General features: G+C 40.4%; 2 protein-coding genes across 3 annotated transcripts; one reads left to right on the forward strand and one right to left on the reverse strand.

The window, feature by feature from the left end:
- Positions 1-2,495: 2,495 nt before the first annotated feature.
- LOC121582155 (transcription factor BTF3) lies at positions 2,496-7,967 on the reverse strand. Of its 2 annotated transcripts, none has more exons than XM_041897774.2 (6): positions 7,862-7,967; positions 6,740-6,808; positions 6,495-6,608; positions 6,040-6,241; positions 5,170-5,226; positions 2,496-2,844 (listed from the first exon to the last, which is right to left on the reverse strand). In XM_041897774.2, exons 2-6 carry the CDS (start codon positions 6,806-6,808, stop codon positions 2,798-2,800), a joined length of 489 nt encoding a protein of 162 aa, XP_041753708.1. In that variant the 5' UTR covers positions 7,862-7,967; the 3' UTR covers positions 2,496-2,797. The 2 variants fall into 2 exon arrangements, with proteins under 2 accessions (XP_041753708.1, XP_041753709.1); XM_041897775.2 differs by having other exon boundaries at positions 7,796-7,915.
- A 7,221-nt stretch (positions 7,968-15,188) lies between these two features.
- On the forward strand, positions 15,189-16,994 carry LOC121583215 (forkhead box protein D1-like). The gene has a single exon (XM_041899409.2). The coding sequence runs from the start codon at positions 15,882-15,884 to the stop codon at positions 16,902-16,904; it is 1,023 nt and encodes a 340-aa protein (XP_041755343.1). The 5' UTR covers positions 15,189-15,881; the 3' UTR covers positions 16,905-16,994.
- Positions 16,995-18,544: the final 1,550 nt, after the last annotated feature.

Raw genomic sequence — 18,544 nt, forward strand, 5'->3', positions numbered from 1 at the left:
CCCATGTATTTGTACAAGTCGTTTGGACAGATGACAAAGGGCCTTTTGAAGGTACACTACATGGCTAAATGTGGACCCCTGCTCGTCGAACATCCCATTTCAAAATCATGGGCATTAATATGGAGTTGGTCCCCCCTTTGCTGCTGTAACAGCCTCCACTCTTCTGGGAAGGCCCCGTGTAGCTCAGTTGGTAGAGCATGGCGCTTGCTTGTGGGTTCGATTCCCACGGGGGGCCAGTATGAAAATAAAAATGAATAATGTATGCACTAACTGTAAGTCGCTCTGGATAAGAGCGTCTGCTAAATGACGTAAATGTAAATGTAGCAGGGCAGAAATTTGACGAACTGACTTGTTGGAAAGGTGGCATCTTATGACAGTGCCATGTTTAAAGTCACTGAGCTCTTCAGTACGGGCCATTCTACTGCCAATATATATATATATATATTTTTTTAGGGGGTAGATCAGCTTAATATTGCAGATAGATTGTAACTTCCATGAATGTAATTGTCTGCATATATACACATATACATATCCTTTAAAAAATATATATATTCCCCTTTATTACATTCCAACCCCACCACCCTTTCCCTAATTGGAGTAAACTAGTGAACAATAATGCTTAGGCCTCTACTTCCAGCTTATACTTACTATATACATTTTATGGACACAGCCAATTTTACAATAATTCTATTTTGTTAGTTTTTTCTCCTGAACTTCCACGCTCAACCTCTCCGATCATTTTCATGATGTCCATCCGGTTTGCTTCTATATGCCATATCTTTTTAACTGTGCTCTTTCACAAAAGCTCCCAACCTACAACCTATATACTTATTATGGACACAGTATGCTTACATTATTAGTCATCTTGTTATTATTTGTTAGTTGTTATCCTTCAACTCCATTCAACACCTCCCATCTATCTTTTAACACCATCCATATAGGATTTATATTTGCCATATATTTTTCAACTGTACTGTGATGTTTTACAAAAGTTCTGAACCTTTCTATTCTCATTGTTTCTACAGATTGTAAATTGAAAATAAACATTTTTGCTAAAAGTATTATATTATTGATCGATTGACTATGACTTTTTAGATCACCCAGTAATGCTATCTGCAAGGTTAGCTCCAGGTAAATATTGCAATCCTTTAGCCATTCCTGGACCTGTGTCCAAAAACAAGCTACAAATGGACAGTACCAAAACAAATGATCTAATGATTCTGTCTCTTCGCAGCAAAATCTGCAGAGCTGGGAAGATTGTATCCCCCATATAAATAACATTATATTGGTAGCAAGACTTTTTATATAATAATTTAAATTGAAAGATTCTAAATTTTGAATCCGGTGTCGTTTTGTGTATCAATTCATAAACACTATGCCATGGGATCGGTACGTCAAAAGTCTTCAACTATTTTGCAATTTGTATGAGACGGCTGTCAATCCTTTGGTCCTTAAATTAAACTGGTATTCTTTTTTATTTATCACAGTTTTCTTTAACCAATTATGTTATTTAATGCAAGGCAGACAGACAAGTTCCTTACTTTCTCCCCCTTCCACTTTCCTCTTCCATTTTTGCGGTAAGGCTGCAATTATTTGGTTGTAATTTTGGGTAGAGCAGACATTTCCATATGTTTTTGTTAGCTGCATGTGTGACATAACTCCAGTCCTACCGATGATATTATTTACAAAGATTATACATTTTTTAAACATTGTCAAAAAAAAAAAAGTTTTTTTTGTCAATTAGTATATTTGAGTTTAACCACAATATTTGTTGCATTATTTGTTCTGTCGTTTCTGGAGGTTTCAATTGAAACCAACTTTCTATGGCTTGTTTTAGAAATAGTGATATTTGGGAGATGATTTCCTTTTCAAATAACTGAAAGTGAGTGGTTGTAATCTGAATAAAGGGAAAAGGGCTGTTCTTGAACATAGGGTGAGACAATCTTACTAATTTGCTAGAGAACCAGTTCGGATTTAAGTATAACTTTTGTATGACTGAAGCTTTTAGTGATAGGTCTAATGCTTTAATATTTAATAATTTCTGTCCTCAGAATTCATATTCATTATATAAATAGGCCCGTTTAATTTTGTCTGGCTTGCCATTCCAAATAAAATGGAATATTCTACTGCCAATGTTTGTCTATGGAGATTGCATAGCTGTGTGCTCAATTTTATATACCTGTTAGCAACGGGTGTTGCTGAAATAGTCACATACTTTTGGCCATGTAGTGTAATTTCCCCAACATTCGCCAAGATAGCATTCACGGTCAAGCATAAACCATGTCGGCTCAAGCATAAATTATATTATTAATCTTTAAAAGGTCACATTGTCGTCTGTCCAGTGTGCTGCTCTATAGCATGCCTTAGATTGAATCCTGGCTTTAGGGCGCAACTAAAAAGGTACAGAGGCAGATTTATGTTAGTTTAAAATACACAACTGATAAGCGGAACCACCTTTGTCCCCTTATTTCAAGTAATCAGATAAAACGCCAATATTCTCTTAGTTGACAATAGCAAAATGTTTATTCCAGATATTATGGTTTCAGTAAGACTGCAAAGAAATCAGGTTCAGTAACATGGAGGAAACTGCTGAAGAGAAGACCTCGAACCTAAGAGGGACGTACAGTAACGTACATACAATCTCTCACTGACTCTCAAACTGGACACGGACACCAGTGCACAAAATAGCATTTGGAGAATCGGGTGGCAAGAAAGAAAAAATAACGCCTTGTGCCCACCCCACCCCCACGGCCTAGTCAAGTCCTGTTGAGACTCTCCTGAAGGTCGGTTGTTTCCTTTAGTTTGCCTCATCCTTGGAAGCCTCGTCAAAATTCTCCACCAAATCTGAAACAACAAGCCAACGGTCAGTAAGTTACATGTCAGTCAGGGTAAGACACAGGCAGTACTCTCTCCAAACATACATGCCTCCATCTGTCTTTCTACTGGTCTCAGTCCACTTAAGGAAAAATTAAGTGTTTATCTGAAACATGATCCCAGGTATAATTTATACTCCTAAAAAAATGCACTCACTAACTGTAAATCGCTCTGGATAAGAGCGTCTGCTAAATGACCCCCCCATCAGCTCTCCCTCTACACTCTGAGAACGAGTCTCGCTCTGCAAGAGGGAGCCCCACAGAACACCAGAAAACAGCTGTAAAAATCATGGCACTGAGGATCAAAAGGAGGGTCCCATTTGTTCAATAATCTGATAAATCTGTCCGGTTCATATTTGGCTGAGGGGTCGAGAGTTATAATGGAAACAATTCTAAAGGTCTGAATATAATTTTAAGTGTGTGTGTGGGGGGGGGACACATAGGGAAACTAAACTCCGGTAATGACATGACGGCATAGACCGTTAACCCTGTGTCATCGGGCTTCAACCGCTCCTTACGCTGAATGAGAGTAATTGTTTGTTACATTTGTGAAAACGTTGGGTTACGAGAAAAAGAGAGCCCTGGGAAAAGCCATGGGTAATTGTAATGGCAACCTGATGTGTTTGGACCCGTTTTCTCCACAAAAAAAGCGAACTGTGCTTTCAGAACTCAAACAACAAACGTTTCAAACACTAAACCCACCACCCCGACTCCAATCACCATCAATTCTTCAGTCATTGTTAGATCCCCTTAGCATGACCCCCTTCACGTCACAAAAGTAAGCAAACCTGCCACGGTTCTATTATCCGAGGGAAAATACAAGCCCAGATGTAACTTATTCTGTAGTCACAGACATAGGAGAAAGTATAAATAACACTACACGTGGTTGTTGTGGAGACATTTACATTACATTTACATTACATTTTAGTCATTTAGCAGACGCTCTTATCCAGAGCGACTTACAGTTAGTGATTACATATTTGTTTTATACTGGCCCCCCGTGGGAATCGAACCCACAACCCTGGCATTGCAAACGCCATGCTCTATCAACTGAGCTACATCCCTGCCGGCCATTCCCTCCCCTACCCTAGACAACGCTGGGCCAATTGTGCGCCGCCCATGAGTCTCCCGGTCGCGGCCGGCTGCGACAGAGCCTGGATTCGAACCAGGATCTCTAGTGGCACAGTTAGCACTGCGATGCAGTGCCTTAGACCACTGCGCCACTCAGGAGTTGGGCACAGTAAGGTCTTACAAGTGTCTAGGACAAAAAGCCATTGTTGAAGATACCTACACAATCCCTATGGTCACGTTCAAATAAGGAAGGAGGAAAAATTATCAATAACTGGAGATGTGTTCATCCATGCCAAGAGGGTGGGAGTGGGATCGCATCAAATCAACTGCAAGAGGCTGGTGTGATATTTTCCGCACACAATGTCACTATTACGGCACTTCAATCTAAGACTAAAGGCATCCGCATGCTTCCCAGCCAAAACAGTTTGGAAAAGTTATGACAACATTGAGACGTTTTTGTTCGTTTTGGACTTCGGTGAGGTTTTTTTCAGCTGTTTGGGCACACTACATTTTTTCCTGGATTCAAGCCGAAATCGGTAGCTGAAGTTTACGCCCCTTCGTCCGTGATTGGTCAATAGTAGGGATTATTTTTCATGCAAATTTGTTCATTGAGAAATACTGCATCAAACATCTTAGTTAGATGTAAAATTCCACGACTAAGATCTCGTCAAAAACGTCAAATTTAATGACAGATTTCTTGAGTTATCTTAGATTAATTCTGACTATTTTGAGGCTTCTCAAAATGGACAAGCAGTACTATTGCAGATCTTTTCTCGTTTTACAAGCGATAGTCTTTTCAGGGAGTCCGCGAGCACCCTCATTTGGGCCTTCAGCCGAACTGAAGCATGCTGACGCCTTTACCCCAAACCAGTGTCAGTGTTTTATGTTAATGAAAGCTCTAGTGTAATTGTGTTTCCATCAGGAGTGTGACACTTAAGACTTGTGGTGAGCAGAATCAACAACATCTGCATCATCAAGACAGTTGCTTTGTGAGAAGGTGTTTAAGTTCACTGTTGGCCATTGTTATGTAAATGCCAAATGAAAAGTACCAGTGGCCTGGCCTTGGCACAAAGTCACAGCATGTCCGCCGAAGCCATGGCCCAGTGAGACATGGGTGCCAGCCCACGTAGATGGAAACAGAAAAGTCATACTTTTGGGTAACACCAGGGATGTAAACTCAAACAATCATGACCTCTTAACTGTGAGATGGCTGTTCATGACCCACCTGGAACATCATCATCCTCTTCCTCTATGGGGGCGATTGGTGCTTTTCCATCTCCAGCTGTGGGGAAGAAATAAGAGATGTTACGAACCTGTTGCAGAGCTATGTACAAATGCCTCTGGTCTTCAGTAAGTTGTATCCAATACTTAATCATTACGAATATAAAATAGTCTGTCTAAACAAATGGCATTTCTATTACAATGTCAGTGCCTGCCCAGTGCTCAAAATCAATGCAAGACCCTCCAGCCCTACCTCAAATCCCCCCCATCCCAAAACTTTCAGAGATTGCTACTGTGCATTTCTGTCTGTTTTTTATTACCAATCCACCTCCTCACACACTTACGCTAAAGCAATGTCTCTACTACTTGTGGCCAAGTCAAACAGATTAGGTAAAGCCTGTTGAAATGTCAATAAAATGCATGGCCTTGAAACAAAAACATGCCCCTTCTCAAATATATAAAAACAAAGTGACAACAAAAGTGCTGCCCTTCAAAAACCAAAACACAGGCAATATTTCCCCTAAAAACAGACTCTCCTGAGCCATTAGTCTGCTTCTGTAGCAAAAAGTGTAACTGAAAACATTTACTCCAAACTGAAAACATTTTGCAATGAAAACAAGTTTATATTGGACAAATTCAGGTAGGTCCCTCCCCATTTCAATTGCTTCCTAGTGAATACATCCCAGTATCCATACCCTACCCACTCCCTAGACACATGTACCCTGTTTGGGCAGACCCTCGGCCAGTACTACCTCCCCATCCGGCTACCTCCCCCAGCCCCACGTACCCTGTTTGGGCAGAGCCTCGGCCAGTCTCCTGAACCATTAGAACCAGTCCCCCTTCCCATCTCACTCCCTCCCTCGGCCCCACGTACCCTGTTTGGGAAGAGCCTCGGCCAGTCTCCGGAGGCTAGTCAGACTGTCTGCTCCCAGCTGGTTGAGGATGCTGGGGAGCATCTCTGTCAGCTGCTTGGTCTCGGCGTGGCCAGTGATGGTGAAGGTGTTGGCTGCCAGGGAGGCCTGCACTTTGGGGTTGTTGAAGTGGATCACTGTCCCCTGGTTTGTGAACATGTTCACCTGCGAGGAACAGAGGAGAAACGAGAATGGTTATGCGATTTTACTCGTAGTTATAGACTTACAATCTGAAAGAATAGACACCTCCCTTTCTGAAGACTTAAAGGTGGCAGCTAGCTAAAGTGTGCCTTGAAATGAACCCTCCTTTGCTCTCAAATAAATCAGTGGGTTCCAATTTAATTTTCATATCAATTAAAGTACTCCAACATCCATTTAAAAAGGGATGGTTACAGAGGGAGAGAGGACCAGACCTTACCTCTTCGATGCCAGAGATGTTGTTGACTCCTAGTTTCTTTAGGGAGAACTGAAGTTTCTTGTCATCTGCAGTTGCTGTTCTGTGCACAACCTTCTTCTTTCTGCGAGCAGTGCCCTGTAAAAGAGAAAAGATAGATTCAAGTACCTGATCTTTTAACACGTGTGAGACATGAGCTTCATATTGACATATTTGTGTAAACATTCACTCGGTGAAGAAACAATTGATTGATGTGAACAGCTTCTTACCTTGCCGCCGATGCGGACTTGTGCCTGAAGTTTGGCAAGTTTTTCTTGATTCATTATTATTTCTTTCATCTGAAATAGACACGGTAGGTGTTGAGTTATATATCACTGCATCTATAATTGTCCTTTTGTTTCTGGTTATCCAACATTACATTTTGAAAACCGTTTGTAAACCCTGCCTCACTTAACTAGCTAGGCCTGTATTTAAGTATATTAACTACAAACATCACTACATAAGTACATGTAGCCTAGCTATCTTAATTGTGTCATAAAATACAAGTTGGTAGGCACACGCCTAGGCAAGTGAGTACTAGTTCTGTTAACGTAAAGTATCAAACACCCCAAAACCAGTAAATCAAGACTATGGTTGAGAAGGCAAAGCTGCGGTATGTCCTGTTGAGCAGTACAGTATCATCTAGCAGCTGCCATTAACTAGCTAACGTTAGCTACATAATTACGGTAGAAGTAGAACATAAAAAAGTTAGACGCTTCCTAGACACAGACCTGCAACCAAAACAAACGATTCGATGTTTCCTAGTAAGTTAATGACAGACGGATCACAAATTGATTAACTGTACCTAACGTTACCTAGTTGTCATTTGTCTGCTAGACAGACTATGAACCAATTTCTGTCCAGATATTGGCGCTAGCTAACAAGTTAGCTGGTTAATAATAGGTCGTTACAACGGTTAGCTAATACTAACGTTCGCGAACTACCTACCTAAACGAAAAAGTTAAGAGCGGAATACGGGGATAAAATGCACAATCTTGGCCATCGACACGCCTGCTAAATATCTACAACCATTTGAGGGATTGACGATGACCACTGATAAGTAAAAGCCAGATATTAAACGATTTAGTTAACGGGCCTTTTGCCGCTGCTGGCTATAGATACCAGGCTAACAGGTTGGCCAACGTTAGAAAGATTGCTAAATTCGATTAGCTGGTATGGGGCCTGTGAGTCAGACTCCACCTCCCAACTCTACACTCGTTTACCAAGTCCCCGTGAGTTCAAACTCCAAGATTTTCACCGGTCTGATAACCAAGGATATTGTTTACCTTGTGTCGTTGGGAGAATGGCAGAAACAGTGCAGGCAATAAGGTATTTTAGAGCTCCTAACTGACCTGCACACTAGCAGCGCGCACACGCGGTGAGCAAGATGGAAGCGAAAGAGGCTGGAGGAAGTGACGTGCGGGCAGAGGTGCAACGGCGAGAGGGGCCGATGGACCAGTAGAAATGGCCCTATCTCTGACTAAAAGACCAAGAGAGTGCGCTGTCCTGCCCTCACCAATACAAAACTTATATTATTCGTTTGACTACATTGAATAGCAAGCGTTTATATAAAAATGCTATTCATTGACTACAGCTCAGCATTAAACACCATAGTGCCCTCAAAGCTCATCACTAAGCTAGGGATTCTGGGACTAAACACCTCCCTCTGCAACTGGATCCTGGACTTCCTGACGGGCCGCCCCCAGGTGGTAAGGGTAGGTAACAACACATCTGCCACACTGATCCTCAACACGGGGGCCCCTCAGGGGTGCGTGCTCAGTCCCCTCCTGTACTCCCTGTTCACCCATGACTGCATGGCCAGGCACGACTCCAACACCATCATTAAGTTTGCAGACGACACAACAGACGACACAACAGCCTATAGGGAGGAGGACAGAGACCTGGCAGTGTGGTGCCAGGATAACAACCTCTCCCTCAACGTGACCAAGACAAAGGAGATGATTGTGGACTACAGGAAAAAAAAGAGGACTGAGCAAGGCTAGGTCCAAAAGACTTCTCAACAGCTTCTACCTCCAAGCCATAAGACTCCTGAACAGCTAATCATGGCTACCCGGACTATTTGCACTGCCCCCCCACCCGCACCCCCCACCCCATCTTTTTACGCTGCTGCTACTCTGTTAATTATTTATGCATAGTCACTTTAACTCTACCCACATGTACATATTACTTCAACTAGCTCAACTAGCCGGTGCCCCCGCACATTGACTCTGCACCGGTACCCCCCTGTATATATAGCCTCCCTACTGTTATTTTATTTTACTTCTGCTCTTTTTTTCTCAACTCTTTTTTGTAGTTGTTTTATTTGACTTTTTTATTAAAAATAAATGCACTGTTGGTTAAGGGCTGTAAGTAAGCATTTCACTGTAATGTCTGCACCTGTTGTATTCGGCGCATGTGGCCAATAAAATTTGATTTGATTTGATTTTGATTTGATATTATGAATAGATTATAATTACTAATCAGTGAAAGAGTCGAATAGAACTGTAGCTAATGAGTCCGTTGAGTAGGCCTAGCCCTACCTTTCACTTGTTCATCTTAGTTAGAAGGAATTATAGAAGGAATGGCTATGATGTGATCAGCTGCACATTACACCCTGCATTCTCAGTCATATTGTAAGATTGGCCTTCTCATTCTGTGGCTGAGAACAAAGTGGAAAGTGCCACCATAGGCCAGACCAAGCCTAGCCTACACGTGGAATGAAATTATATTTTTAATTCAGCCTAAAACTTGGATCCCATATCTAAAGCCTGTTACAATGCAATTACAGTAGGCCTATATGTTTACACACTGGCAACTAATATACCTGTTCATGGAATTTTCAAAGTAAAAAAAAAAAGTCCAGTACAGTACAAAACTCCCATGGTAATGAGAACACAAAAATGTAGCTCTCAACCTTTGCCTATAGTGTTTCTTAATCGCCACTACATTACCAGATCAAAATTTGCAATGTTCATTTTGTCCCAACAGACACAATCTTAAGTATTTTCACAAGTATTTGTTAAGTTGCCTATTTATGACTGAGGCTATTCACGAAACAATACAGTAGCTCAAAGACAATATAAAATATTGCCTGATGTAAATCAAATCAAATCAAATTGTATTTGCAACATGCGCTGAATACAACAGGTGTAGACCTTGCAGTGAAATGCTTACTTACAAGCCCTTAACCAACAATGTCGTTTTAAAAAATAAATAAAAAATAAATACAAATATGGTGCAAATGGTGCATTGTGTAGGGGAGAGTGGGGTAAGTTGAGTCAAAGGGGCAAGTTGATCCCCCTTGTTTCAAAGAAACCATACACAAAATTAATCATTTGACCAAATATTTAGGAAGAGGTCATCATTTCATGGAGTCTGTGAAGGAAGAAATTTAAAAAAAATAAAAAAAATAAAATAAATAAACAAATTGTAAAGTGGTTATCCCACTGGCTATAAGGTGAATGCACCAATTTGTAAGTCGCTCTGGATAAGAGCGTCTGCTAAATGACGTAAATGTAAATGTAAATGTAAATGAAGAAAAGTCAAACAAGTCAAATGAATTTATTGTGTTAGAGGTTTTATGATGCTTGTATCTAAATCAAAGTAGATCATTTTAAGGTTGTTCTATACATAATTTGGTTGTCTCTATAAGCTTCACTATGAGGTCCTAAACATAGCATGAAAGTGCATCCTTGTACTGTAGCTGTGTGGGCTAATATAGGCAAAATGTTTGCCTTGGGATAAGTTGAGCCAATGGCAAATTTAGCTAATTAAAGTGTTTTCTTCCCAGGCATAATGCAAGGCATTGTCGCTGGGATATGAGGTAACAACATGGCTTGGGCTATGTTAAAAGTGTTTTAAAAAAGCACAAATTGTTTGTTAGGTGAAGCCTGTGTTAAATGATGCTTAAAATGCTTAAAAGACCAAACAGGGATTATGATTGTGTTGAATTGTGTTTGGGAAATAAAGTTAAACATGGTTTTAAAAAGGTAGTGGTAATATTTATTTCAGTACAGAAATGTGTAGGTGGCTTAATTTACCCTGTCCCACGGCTCAATTTACCCCATACCTGGGGTAGGTTGTGCCAAGAGAACATTTTTAGACAAGCTATTTTCAGGGATACACAATATCCTAAAATATATGTACAGTTCCTTTAGAAAGTATTCGTACCCGTTTGACTTATTCCACATTTTGTTGTGTTACAGACTGAATTCAAAAATTGATTAAATAGATTTTGTCTCACCCAACTACACACAATACCCCATAATGACAAAGTGAAAACATGGTTTTAGAAATTTTAGCACATTTATTGAAAATGAAATACAGAAATATATTCATTTACATAAGTATTCACACCCCTCTTTCTGGTTAAGTCTGTAAGCGCTTTGCACACCTGGATTGTACAATATTTGCACATTATTCTTTTTTAAATTCTTCAAGCTCTGTCAAGTTGGTTGTTGGTCATTACTAGAAAGCCATTTCAAGTCTTGCCATAGATTTTCAAGCCGATTTAAGTCAAAACTGTAACTAGGCCACTCAGGAACATTCAATGTCATCTTGGTAAGCAACTCCAGTGTATATTTGGCCTTGTGTTTTAGGATATTGTCCTGCTGAAAGTTTATTTCCTCTCCCAGTGTCTGTTGGAAAGCAGACTAAACAAGGTTTTCCTCTAGGATTTGGCCTGTCCTTAGCTCTATTACGTTTATTTTTATCCTAAAGAACTCCCGAGTCCTTGCCGATGACAAGCATACCCATAACATGATGCAGCCACCACCATGCTTGAAAATATGAAGAGTGGTACTCAGTGATGTATTGTATTGTATTTGCCCCAAACATAACGCTTTGTATTCAGGACATAAAGTTAGTTTCTTTGCCACATTTTTTGCAGTTTTACTTTAGTGCCTTATTGCAAACAGGATGCATGTTTTGGAATATTTTTTATTGTGTAAAGGCTTCTTTCTTGTCACTCTGTCATTTATGTTAGTATTGTCGAGTTACTACAATGTTGTTGATAATCAGTTTTCTCCTGTCACAGCCATTAAACTCTGTAACTGTTTTAAAGTCACCATTGACCTCATGGTGAAATCTCTGAGCGGTTTCCTTCCTCTCCGGGAGCAGAGTATCTGTATCTTTGTAGTGACTGGGTGTATTGATACACCATCCAAAGTGTAATTAATGACTTCACCATGCTCAAACAGATATTAAATGTCTGCTTTTTTTTCTTCTTCTTTTTTTCTTCACCCATCTACCAATGTACCTCCCTGCTCTTTGTGGTTGAATTCACTGCTCAACTGAGGGACCTTACAGATAATTGCATGTGTGGGGTACAGAGATGAGGTTATTGCACACAACTTATTATGTGAATTGTTAAGCACATTTTTACTGCTGAACGTATCTAGGCTTGCCATAACAAAGGGGTTGGATACTTATTCACTCAAGACAGTTCAGCTTTTCATTTTTAATAAATTCCACTTTGACATTATGGGGTATTGTGTGCAGGCCAGTGACACCAAATCTCACAAAATGTGGAAAAAGTCAAGTGGTGTGAATACTTTCTGAAGGCACTGTAGATATCTTTGTTAGAAATAATACTATATTTCCCTTGACAGTGTGATGCTGAAGTGTTAAAAAATTTCTCAACTTACCTTACTTGTCTCACTCTCCCCTGCACTCTCTCTCTCTCTCTCTCTCTCTCTCTCTCTCTCTCTCTCTCTCTCTCTCTCTCTCTCTCTCTCTCTCTCTCTCACTCTCTCACTCTCTCTCTCTCAAACACACACACACGAAACATTACACATTAGGCCTGATCACGCACATGTACCGGCACGCACGCACAATATTTGCACAGGTATTGTCTTGCCTTTTATGCATGTGATACATATTAATCACATGCTACCAAGTCCCCGGAGAGAGACTGACTGTTTTGGTGACATGTATAGGATTTGTCAGCGCGAGAGGCAGGGATTACGTTCAGCAGTAAGTGCTTTCTTCGTACCCCGTGGCACAGAAACACCCTCCGATCGCAGAGGGGAATTTATAAACACTTTAGAAGTGGTTTACCACACATGCGAACCCTGCTTTAAAGACGGACTCCAGCGTCAGCTCACGAATTACATGCCTATACTACAAAACATGCCTATACTACTAACTAACTCAAATAAATAATTTCGAATGAGGATTTATAAAATGCATGATGCAAACAGGCTAAATGTTTTTCCCTCAGTCCGTAAGTCTATACATTTACGTCATTTAGCAGACGCTCTTATCCAGAGCGACTTACATGAACAATTAGGGTTAAGTGCCTTGCTCAAGGGCACAGACAGATTTTTCACCTAGTCGGATTGGGGATTAGAACCAGCGACCTTTCGGTTACTGGCACAACGCTCTTAACCTGCCGCCCCTATACAGCAAAACCCATTTGATACATCTTCAGAGAGCGTCAGTGTCAAGCACAAAAATAATTCATTAACTTTTAAGTGTCACTTATCAGGACCCAGTCTATCAAATGTATTGAATCAATGTTTAATTATTATTCGCTTTACGTGACTGGTCATTTAATCTCAAAGTGACTGGTCATTTGGTCTCCGGGTCTATCCGTAGCCCTCTCCAAGACTAGGTTATTGCACGTCTAAAACAATCATTTAAAAAAGGCATAGGCCTATTAACGAATTAAATTAAACAAGGCTTTGTTTCCAAAAAATATCAATTAATTTGCCATGCACGGTCGGCATCACCTGAGATTCTTTAATAGCCTAGTTTTCTTACATAAATAAAATATGTATTATTCAATTCACTTAGGCTTACCTTACTCTTTTACTACCTTTTGAAGAGTTAAATCAAAAGACCATTAGTTCGATAGTCATTAAAAATACTATTAAGACCTGTCTGAGAGAGATGTATATTTGAGAGAGTTCTAGTTCTAATGGTCCGTTGGCGTGGTGTAGACCTGAGGCAATTGTCAGCCAATTGGTTAATTTGTGAGTGTGAAAGGGCTTGCATGTAACTGATAAACTGGTACTGTAATATAAATAGTATGCAAATTAAATTCAGAAGAACGAAACGGAAAACAAAAGTGCTGTCATTGTCAAACTTTTGAAAGCTGAAGTTGTCAAAGTGGACATCGTGTTGAGAGAGTGTGGACTATTTATCCGCTAGATGGTGCTGCATGGTCCAATTTAAACGCTACAGAGTTGTTGATAGGCCAGAGTAAAATAAACAAAAGTCATCATACAACTCTGAATCAACCATGGTTAGCTATTATATGGCCATCAACAAGCGCCAGATCATTTCTTATTGACATAAAGATGACCTAAACCCATTTATCCTCATCTTTACAATACAACAGATGGATTTAATCGTCCTATATAGGCTCTTTTGTTGTAGTCTAGGCTACTTTTGTAGTCTATAGGTTTTCTGAACTTACTAACATAACCTAGTGGGGGACATAGAAGGAGACATTGTGATAACAACAGTAATTAATATTCTATTTGGATTCAAATATACTTTTACCTACAGGCCTACTTTATTGTTGCAAAAAGTCACGTTCTTTATCAACGAATGGTGGTTTGATAGGTTTTCAGCGCTTTTAAAACGTATTTTATGTCAATAAAAGTTTTATTTCCTACCGATTTTTTTGTTTCATGCACCCAACATTGGTATATGAGAGATTAGATATGATAATGTGTCACTCACTCCACGCTGAGGTCAAGAGATGTCTTACATCTAGTTTTGTGGAAAATATGCATGAGTTAGCCTATACTTGACTGACATCCATAATGTTTGATTTTAGTGCACTAACAAAGCGAGTCCCAGTTTAAATTGTAAGTGTCACATTTTGAACCAAGTTCACTCAACTAAAGATTATTCAACTTCATGAAAGTAACTGTCTCCGAGTTGTTAAAATGGGTTTTGTAGAATTAAATATAGAACCATAGCCTTTAATTTAAATTAGATTGGTGAGAAGGAAAATGTTATAAATCATAAGGTGTAGCTTCTCCTGCCTACTTCTCGTGCAAAGGCGATTAAATGGAAAATCACAACCGGGAAGTAGTTTTGAAACATCATTTCAGATCATGAAATGTTCCGTTTTACAATATAGTTATAGGCCTACATTTCATACTCTCTATATATTTCAAATTACTTACTTAATTAAAAAGCATCATATAGGCCTATGTTGGTGTAGTTTCAAAGTAGGCTTATATGAATAAGGAATAGGAAAGGTTGCTGTGTATTAAGCAATTACACACGTGTAGACCTACATTCAGAAATGTCTACACACTCTTTTGCGGAGCCGTATCACGCAAGGATGTTTTAGCCTACACTGTTACACGGATACAATTATAATATAGTACACTAGATAACAGGATCGAGATAACCCAATAAATAATTTTGTACCATATGCGTAAACATCACGACCTTATCAAAAATCATATCAACTCATCAAAACAGCAGATTTATTTGATGTTTTCCCCCCTTATTTAGAAAACCCTCAATCAGAGCTAAAAAGTCAGTGCCCTTATTTCTCGAGCTGCTCGCAGTTCTGCTTGACCCGTGACTGATGCGAGTTAACAGCTGACTCTTTTCCATTACAAATGGCTCGCGGATAATCTAGATAACTACCGGATCACGCAAACTATGAAGCGTGGAGAGTGGGTCATGAAACTCCGACTGTAAGCATTTATTTTAAAAACGCACATAATTTAGTTTGATGTATAAATCATGAATTATCTGAACTATTACATTGTTTCTTAAAATCCATAACTTTATAAATACTTAGGCTATTTAAAGCATAACATTCCACTATCATGTTACAGCTTTTTATCACAATAGATGATGATCTATAAGGGATAGTCTTACCAGCATGGGCTTTGTTCTTCTATTTGTAGCGATATAGGCCTATGTTTGAGCCAAACATTTAGCTGAAATGAAAGCTTTAGATTAACTATATTTGTATACCAAGATGACCACCAAAAAGAGAACCAAACTTTTTTAAATCGTCCACAGTTACACAATTGTTGCAAAAAAAATTCATCTCTTAATTTGCCATGGTGACGTTCCTTCGCCATGTGATCAGAGCTCTGGTATAAAGAGCGAGGGAAGATCCGCCCTCTTTAGGATTCAGGTTTGGCCTTTTTCAGGTCTTTCCACAGACTAGCAACCGGATGGTGCAATATTGAACAACGAAAAAAGCCCTAAAACATATGGAAGTGGCTGGAAAAAGGGACATCTATTACCGCCGGCGTGCTCCTCTAATTCCATCATATGAGTTGTCTAGGAAGAGGGCAGAGTAGCACGGGCAGCATCTCCTCTTCCTATCTGCTGTAGCTTCTGGGAGCGCACAGCACAGTGCAGCCTCTGCACAGCCAGCCGGGAGCCATGACTCTGAGCTCCGAGATGTCGGATGCCTCCATCCTTTCGGAAGAGACCGACATCGACGTGGTCGGCGAGGGGGAGGATGGGGACAGCCAAACGCGCTCTTACGTAGACGAGGTGGCGCAGATGCACGATGACCTGCTGTCTGGCTCCCCGCCATGCCTGGACAGCTCCTCTTCCCGGGATCCTTACAAACCAGCCAGTAAGAACACCCTGGTGAAGCCCCCTTACTCGTACATCGCCTTAATCACCATGTCCATTCTTCAGAGCCCCAAGAAGCGGCTCACCCTCAGCGAAATTTGCGATTTCATCAGCAACCGTTTCCCGTACTACCGGGAAAAGTTCCCCGCGTGGCAGAACTCGATCCGACACAACTTGTCCCTGAACGACTGTTTCGTCAAGATACCGAGGGAACCGGGGAACCCCGGGAAGGGAAACTACTGGACCCTAGACCCGGAGTCCGCAGATATGTTCGATAACGGCAGCTTTCTGAGACGACGGAAACGCTTTAAACGGCAGCAGCAGCAGGACTTTCTGCGGGAGCACAACAGTTTTATCCCCGCCGCTGCGTACGGTTATGGACCTTACGGCTGCGGCTACGGTATCCAGCTGCAGTCCTACCACACACACTCTGCGCTTTTCGCGTTTCAGCAGCAGCAACATTCCAGGCATTCACACACGGGGACCATTATTCCAGCACCGTCCTTAATGCCCACCTCCACTGACTTGGCCAGGAGCAGATTCTATCCCCAGCTCAGCCCCAGCCTGGCTTCACCCATACAGACTGCAGTCAAGTCCAGCTCGCCTGTCCAGCGCTCTCCCTTCTCCATTGAGAGTATCATTGGGGGGTCGCTGAGCCCTGCGCATTCTCACTGTGCCTCGCGGACTTCTCCTCTTGTTCCAATGTTATCGTCCTCCCTCGCGCCACAGTCGCCCAACCAGTCGCAGAGCGTGCACCCAGGAACTGTTTTACACACGGTCGAGAACTTTCCCAACAGAATAGTGAACGGTACTAGTGGCTGTTAATTTCTATAAACTAACTTCAAAGTTTTCAAGAAACATGAACAAAAACGCCCCTCTTTGAAGGTAGGATTATTTTCGTATGTTTTTTTTGGGGGGGGGTTAACACGCAGCTGAATGATGGATATTAACACTAGGGCCTATTCGTGCCTATTCATGCTGTAAAAATATATTATATTTATGTTAATAACATTTTAGTGTCAATCTAATTTTCTCTCCACGAACGTTTTCGTTGTTTATGAAGTGATTCGTTTAAGTCACTGTCTATGGCGTCTCAGGATCGATTCAATGAAACAGCTTGTAAATGATCACGTCTAAAACAATGTATATTGTGTCAAACACACCAATGTTTTTTTAGTTTGGCAAATTGAAACATTTTTACTGTTTTGATTGCAGTGTATTGAAAAGACACAAAGATGAAAGTAATTCATTTATATGCAGTGTGTGCTTATTTCAGTAATAAAACATTGTACATTCTTTGGCAAGTATTGTATAATTTTTTTACACGATTTGTTTTTCAACAAGAATAAATATTGTTATACAAAAAAACACGTTTGCCTGGAAAGTAACTTATTAAGTAAGTAATAGTCTCGGTCTAGAAATGAGCCTAATGTAGGCCCACACTAGACCACGTGCATGAAGTAGCCTATAGAGTTGTTTAATGTTTTTGAAAGACCTATCATTTTCATTTTTGTTAAGAAACATATTTCCAAAAAGTAATAGACAATGTCGGCTATTACCTTTTGAGTGGGCACATAATAATAATATCAATATGGCTACTGCCCTTATAATAATAAACTACTAATACTACAACTACTAGTCGGCAGCTGCTGTTTATTAAAAAATAAAATAATAATAAAAATAATAATAATAATAATGCATCTAAATTGCTGTTACAATGACTCATGGACATTTTTATTTTGTTCACATATAGCCTACAGACCAACAACAGAGTGTATTCTTCTTTTACATATGTTCCATATTTTACTGGTGGTTCAGCACAAATGACTACTGAAAGAGAGAGAATCAGGTGTTGTAACATTATTATTATATAAATAATAATTCCCCTTCAGTGTTAAATTACCAAAACTAGCACCATTACTTTCAACAGGCCAAGGGGTACAAGATAAACTTCATATAGTCTCCCCATAGGCCTTTAAGAAACTTTGCGTGTGTGCGTGTGTGCGGGCATGCGTGAGTGTGTGTGTGTATGACTTTTAGAACATGTAGGCCTACAACTCTATACCATTAACATTCTGAATCAATATTTTGTTCAAGCTTTTCAACATGTATCTTTACACACAAAAACAGCCACAATTTATGCCTCGTGTGTGTGTGGCCTAGCTGTGTCAGAATGTAATTCCATGCTCCATGCACGGGCTAGATGATGAACCTTCGACCTACAGGTCCATTTGCCATCTCCCACATTTATCCTTGTAATTACGCGTGGTGGACAGGCCGGTGTCACTGTGGTGACAGAGACTGTATTTTGCTACCTTCAGGACGGACGGTGATTATCACGCGGGTGATCCGAGGCAGCTGGCTCGGGCTCTTGAGAAAACACTGCTCCTCGACCAATTCATTATCTCCTCATACTTGTCACAGTTGTCACGAGAGAGAGAGAGAGAGAGAGATGTATTGGTCAG

This window comes from Coregonus clupeaformis, chromosome 15, assembly GCF_020615455.1.
Source record: "Coregonus clupeaformis isolate EN_2021a chromosome 15, ASM2061545v1, whole genome shotgun sequence".
Classification (NCBI taxonomy): domain Eukaryota; kingdom Metazoa; phylum Chordata; class Actinopteri; order Salmoniformes; family Salmonidae; genus Coregonus; species Coregonus clupeaformis.

Coding starts and splice junctions, on each gene's coding strand:
- LOC121582155 (XM_041897774.2), bottom strand. CDS start 6,808: ATGAAAGAAATAATAATGAATCAAGAAAAACTTGCCAAACTTCAGGCA. Junction 6,609..6,739: donor AAGTCCGCATCGGCGGCAAG/GTAAGAAGCTGT, acceptor TCTCTTTTACAG/GGCACTGCTCGCAGAAAGAA. Junction 2,845..5,169: donor AGAGGATGATGATGTTCCAG/GTGGGTCATGAA, acceptor TTGTTGTTTCAG/ATTTGGTGGAGAATTTTGAC.
- LOC121583215 (XM_041899409.2), top strand. CDS start 15,882: ATGACTCTGAGCTCCGAGATGTCGGATGCCTCCATCCTTTCGGAAGAG.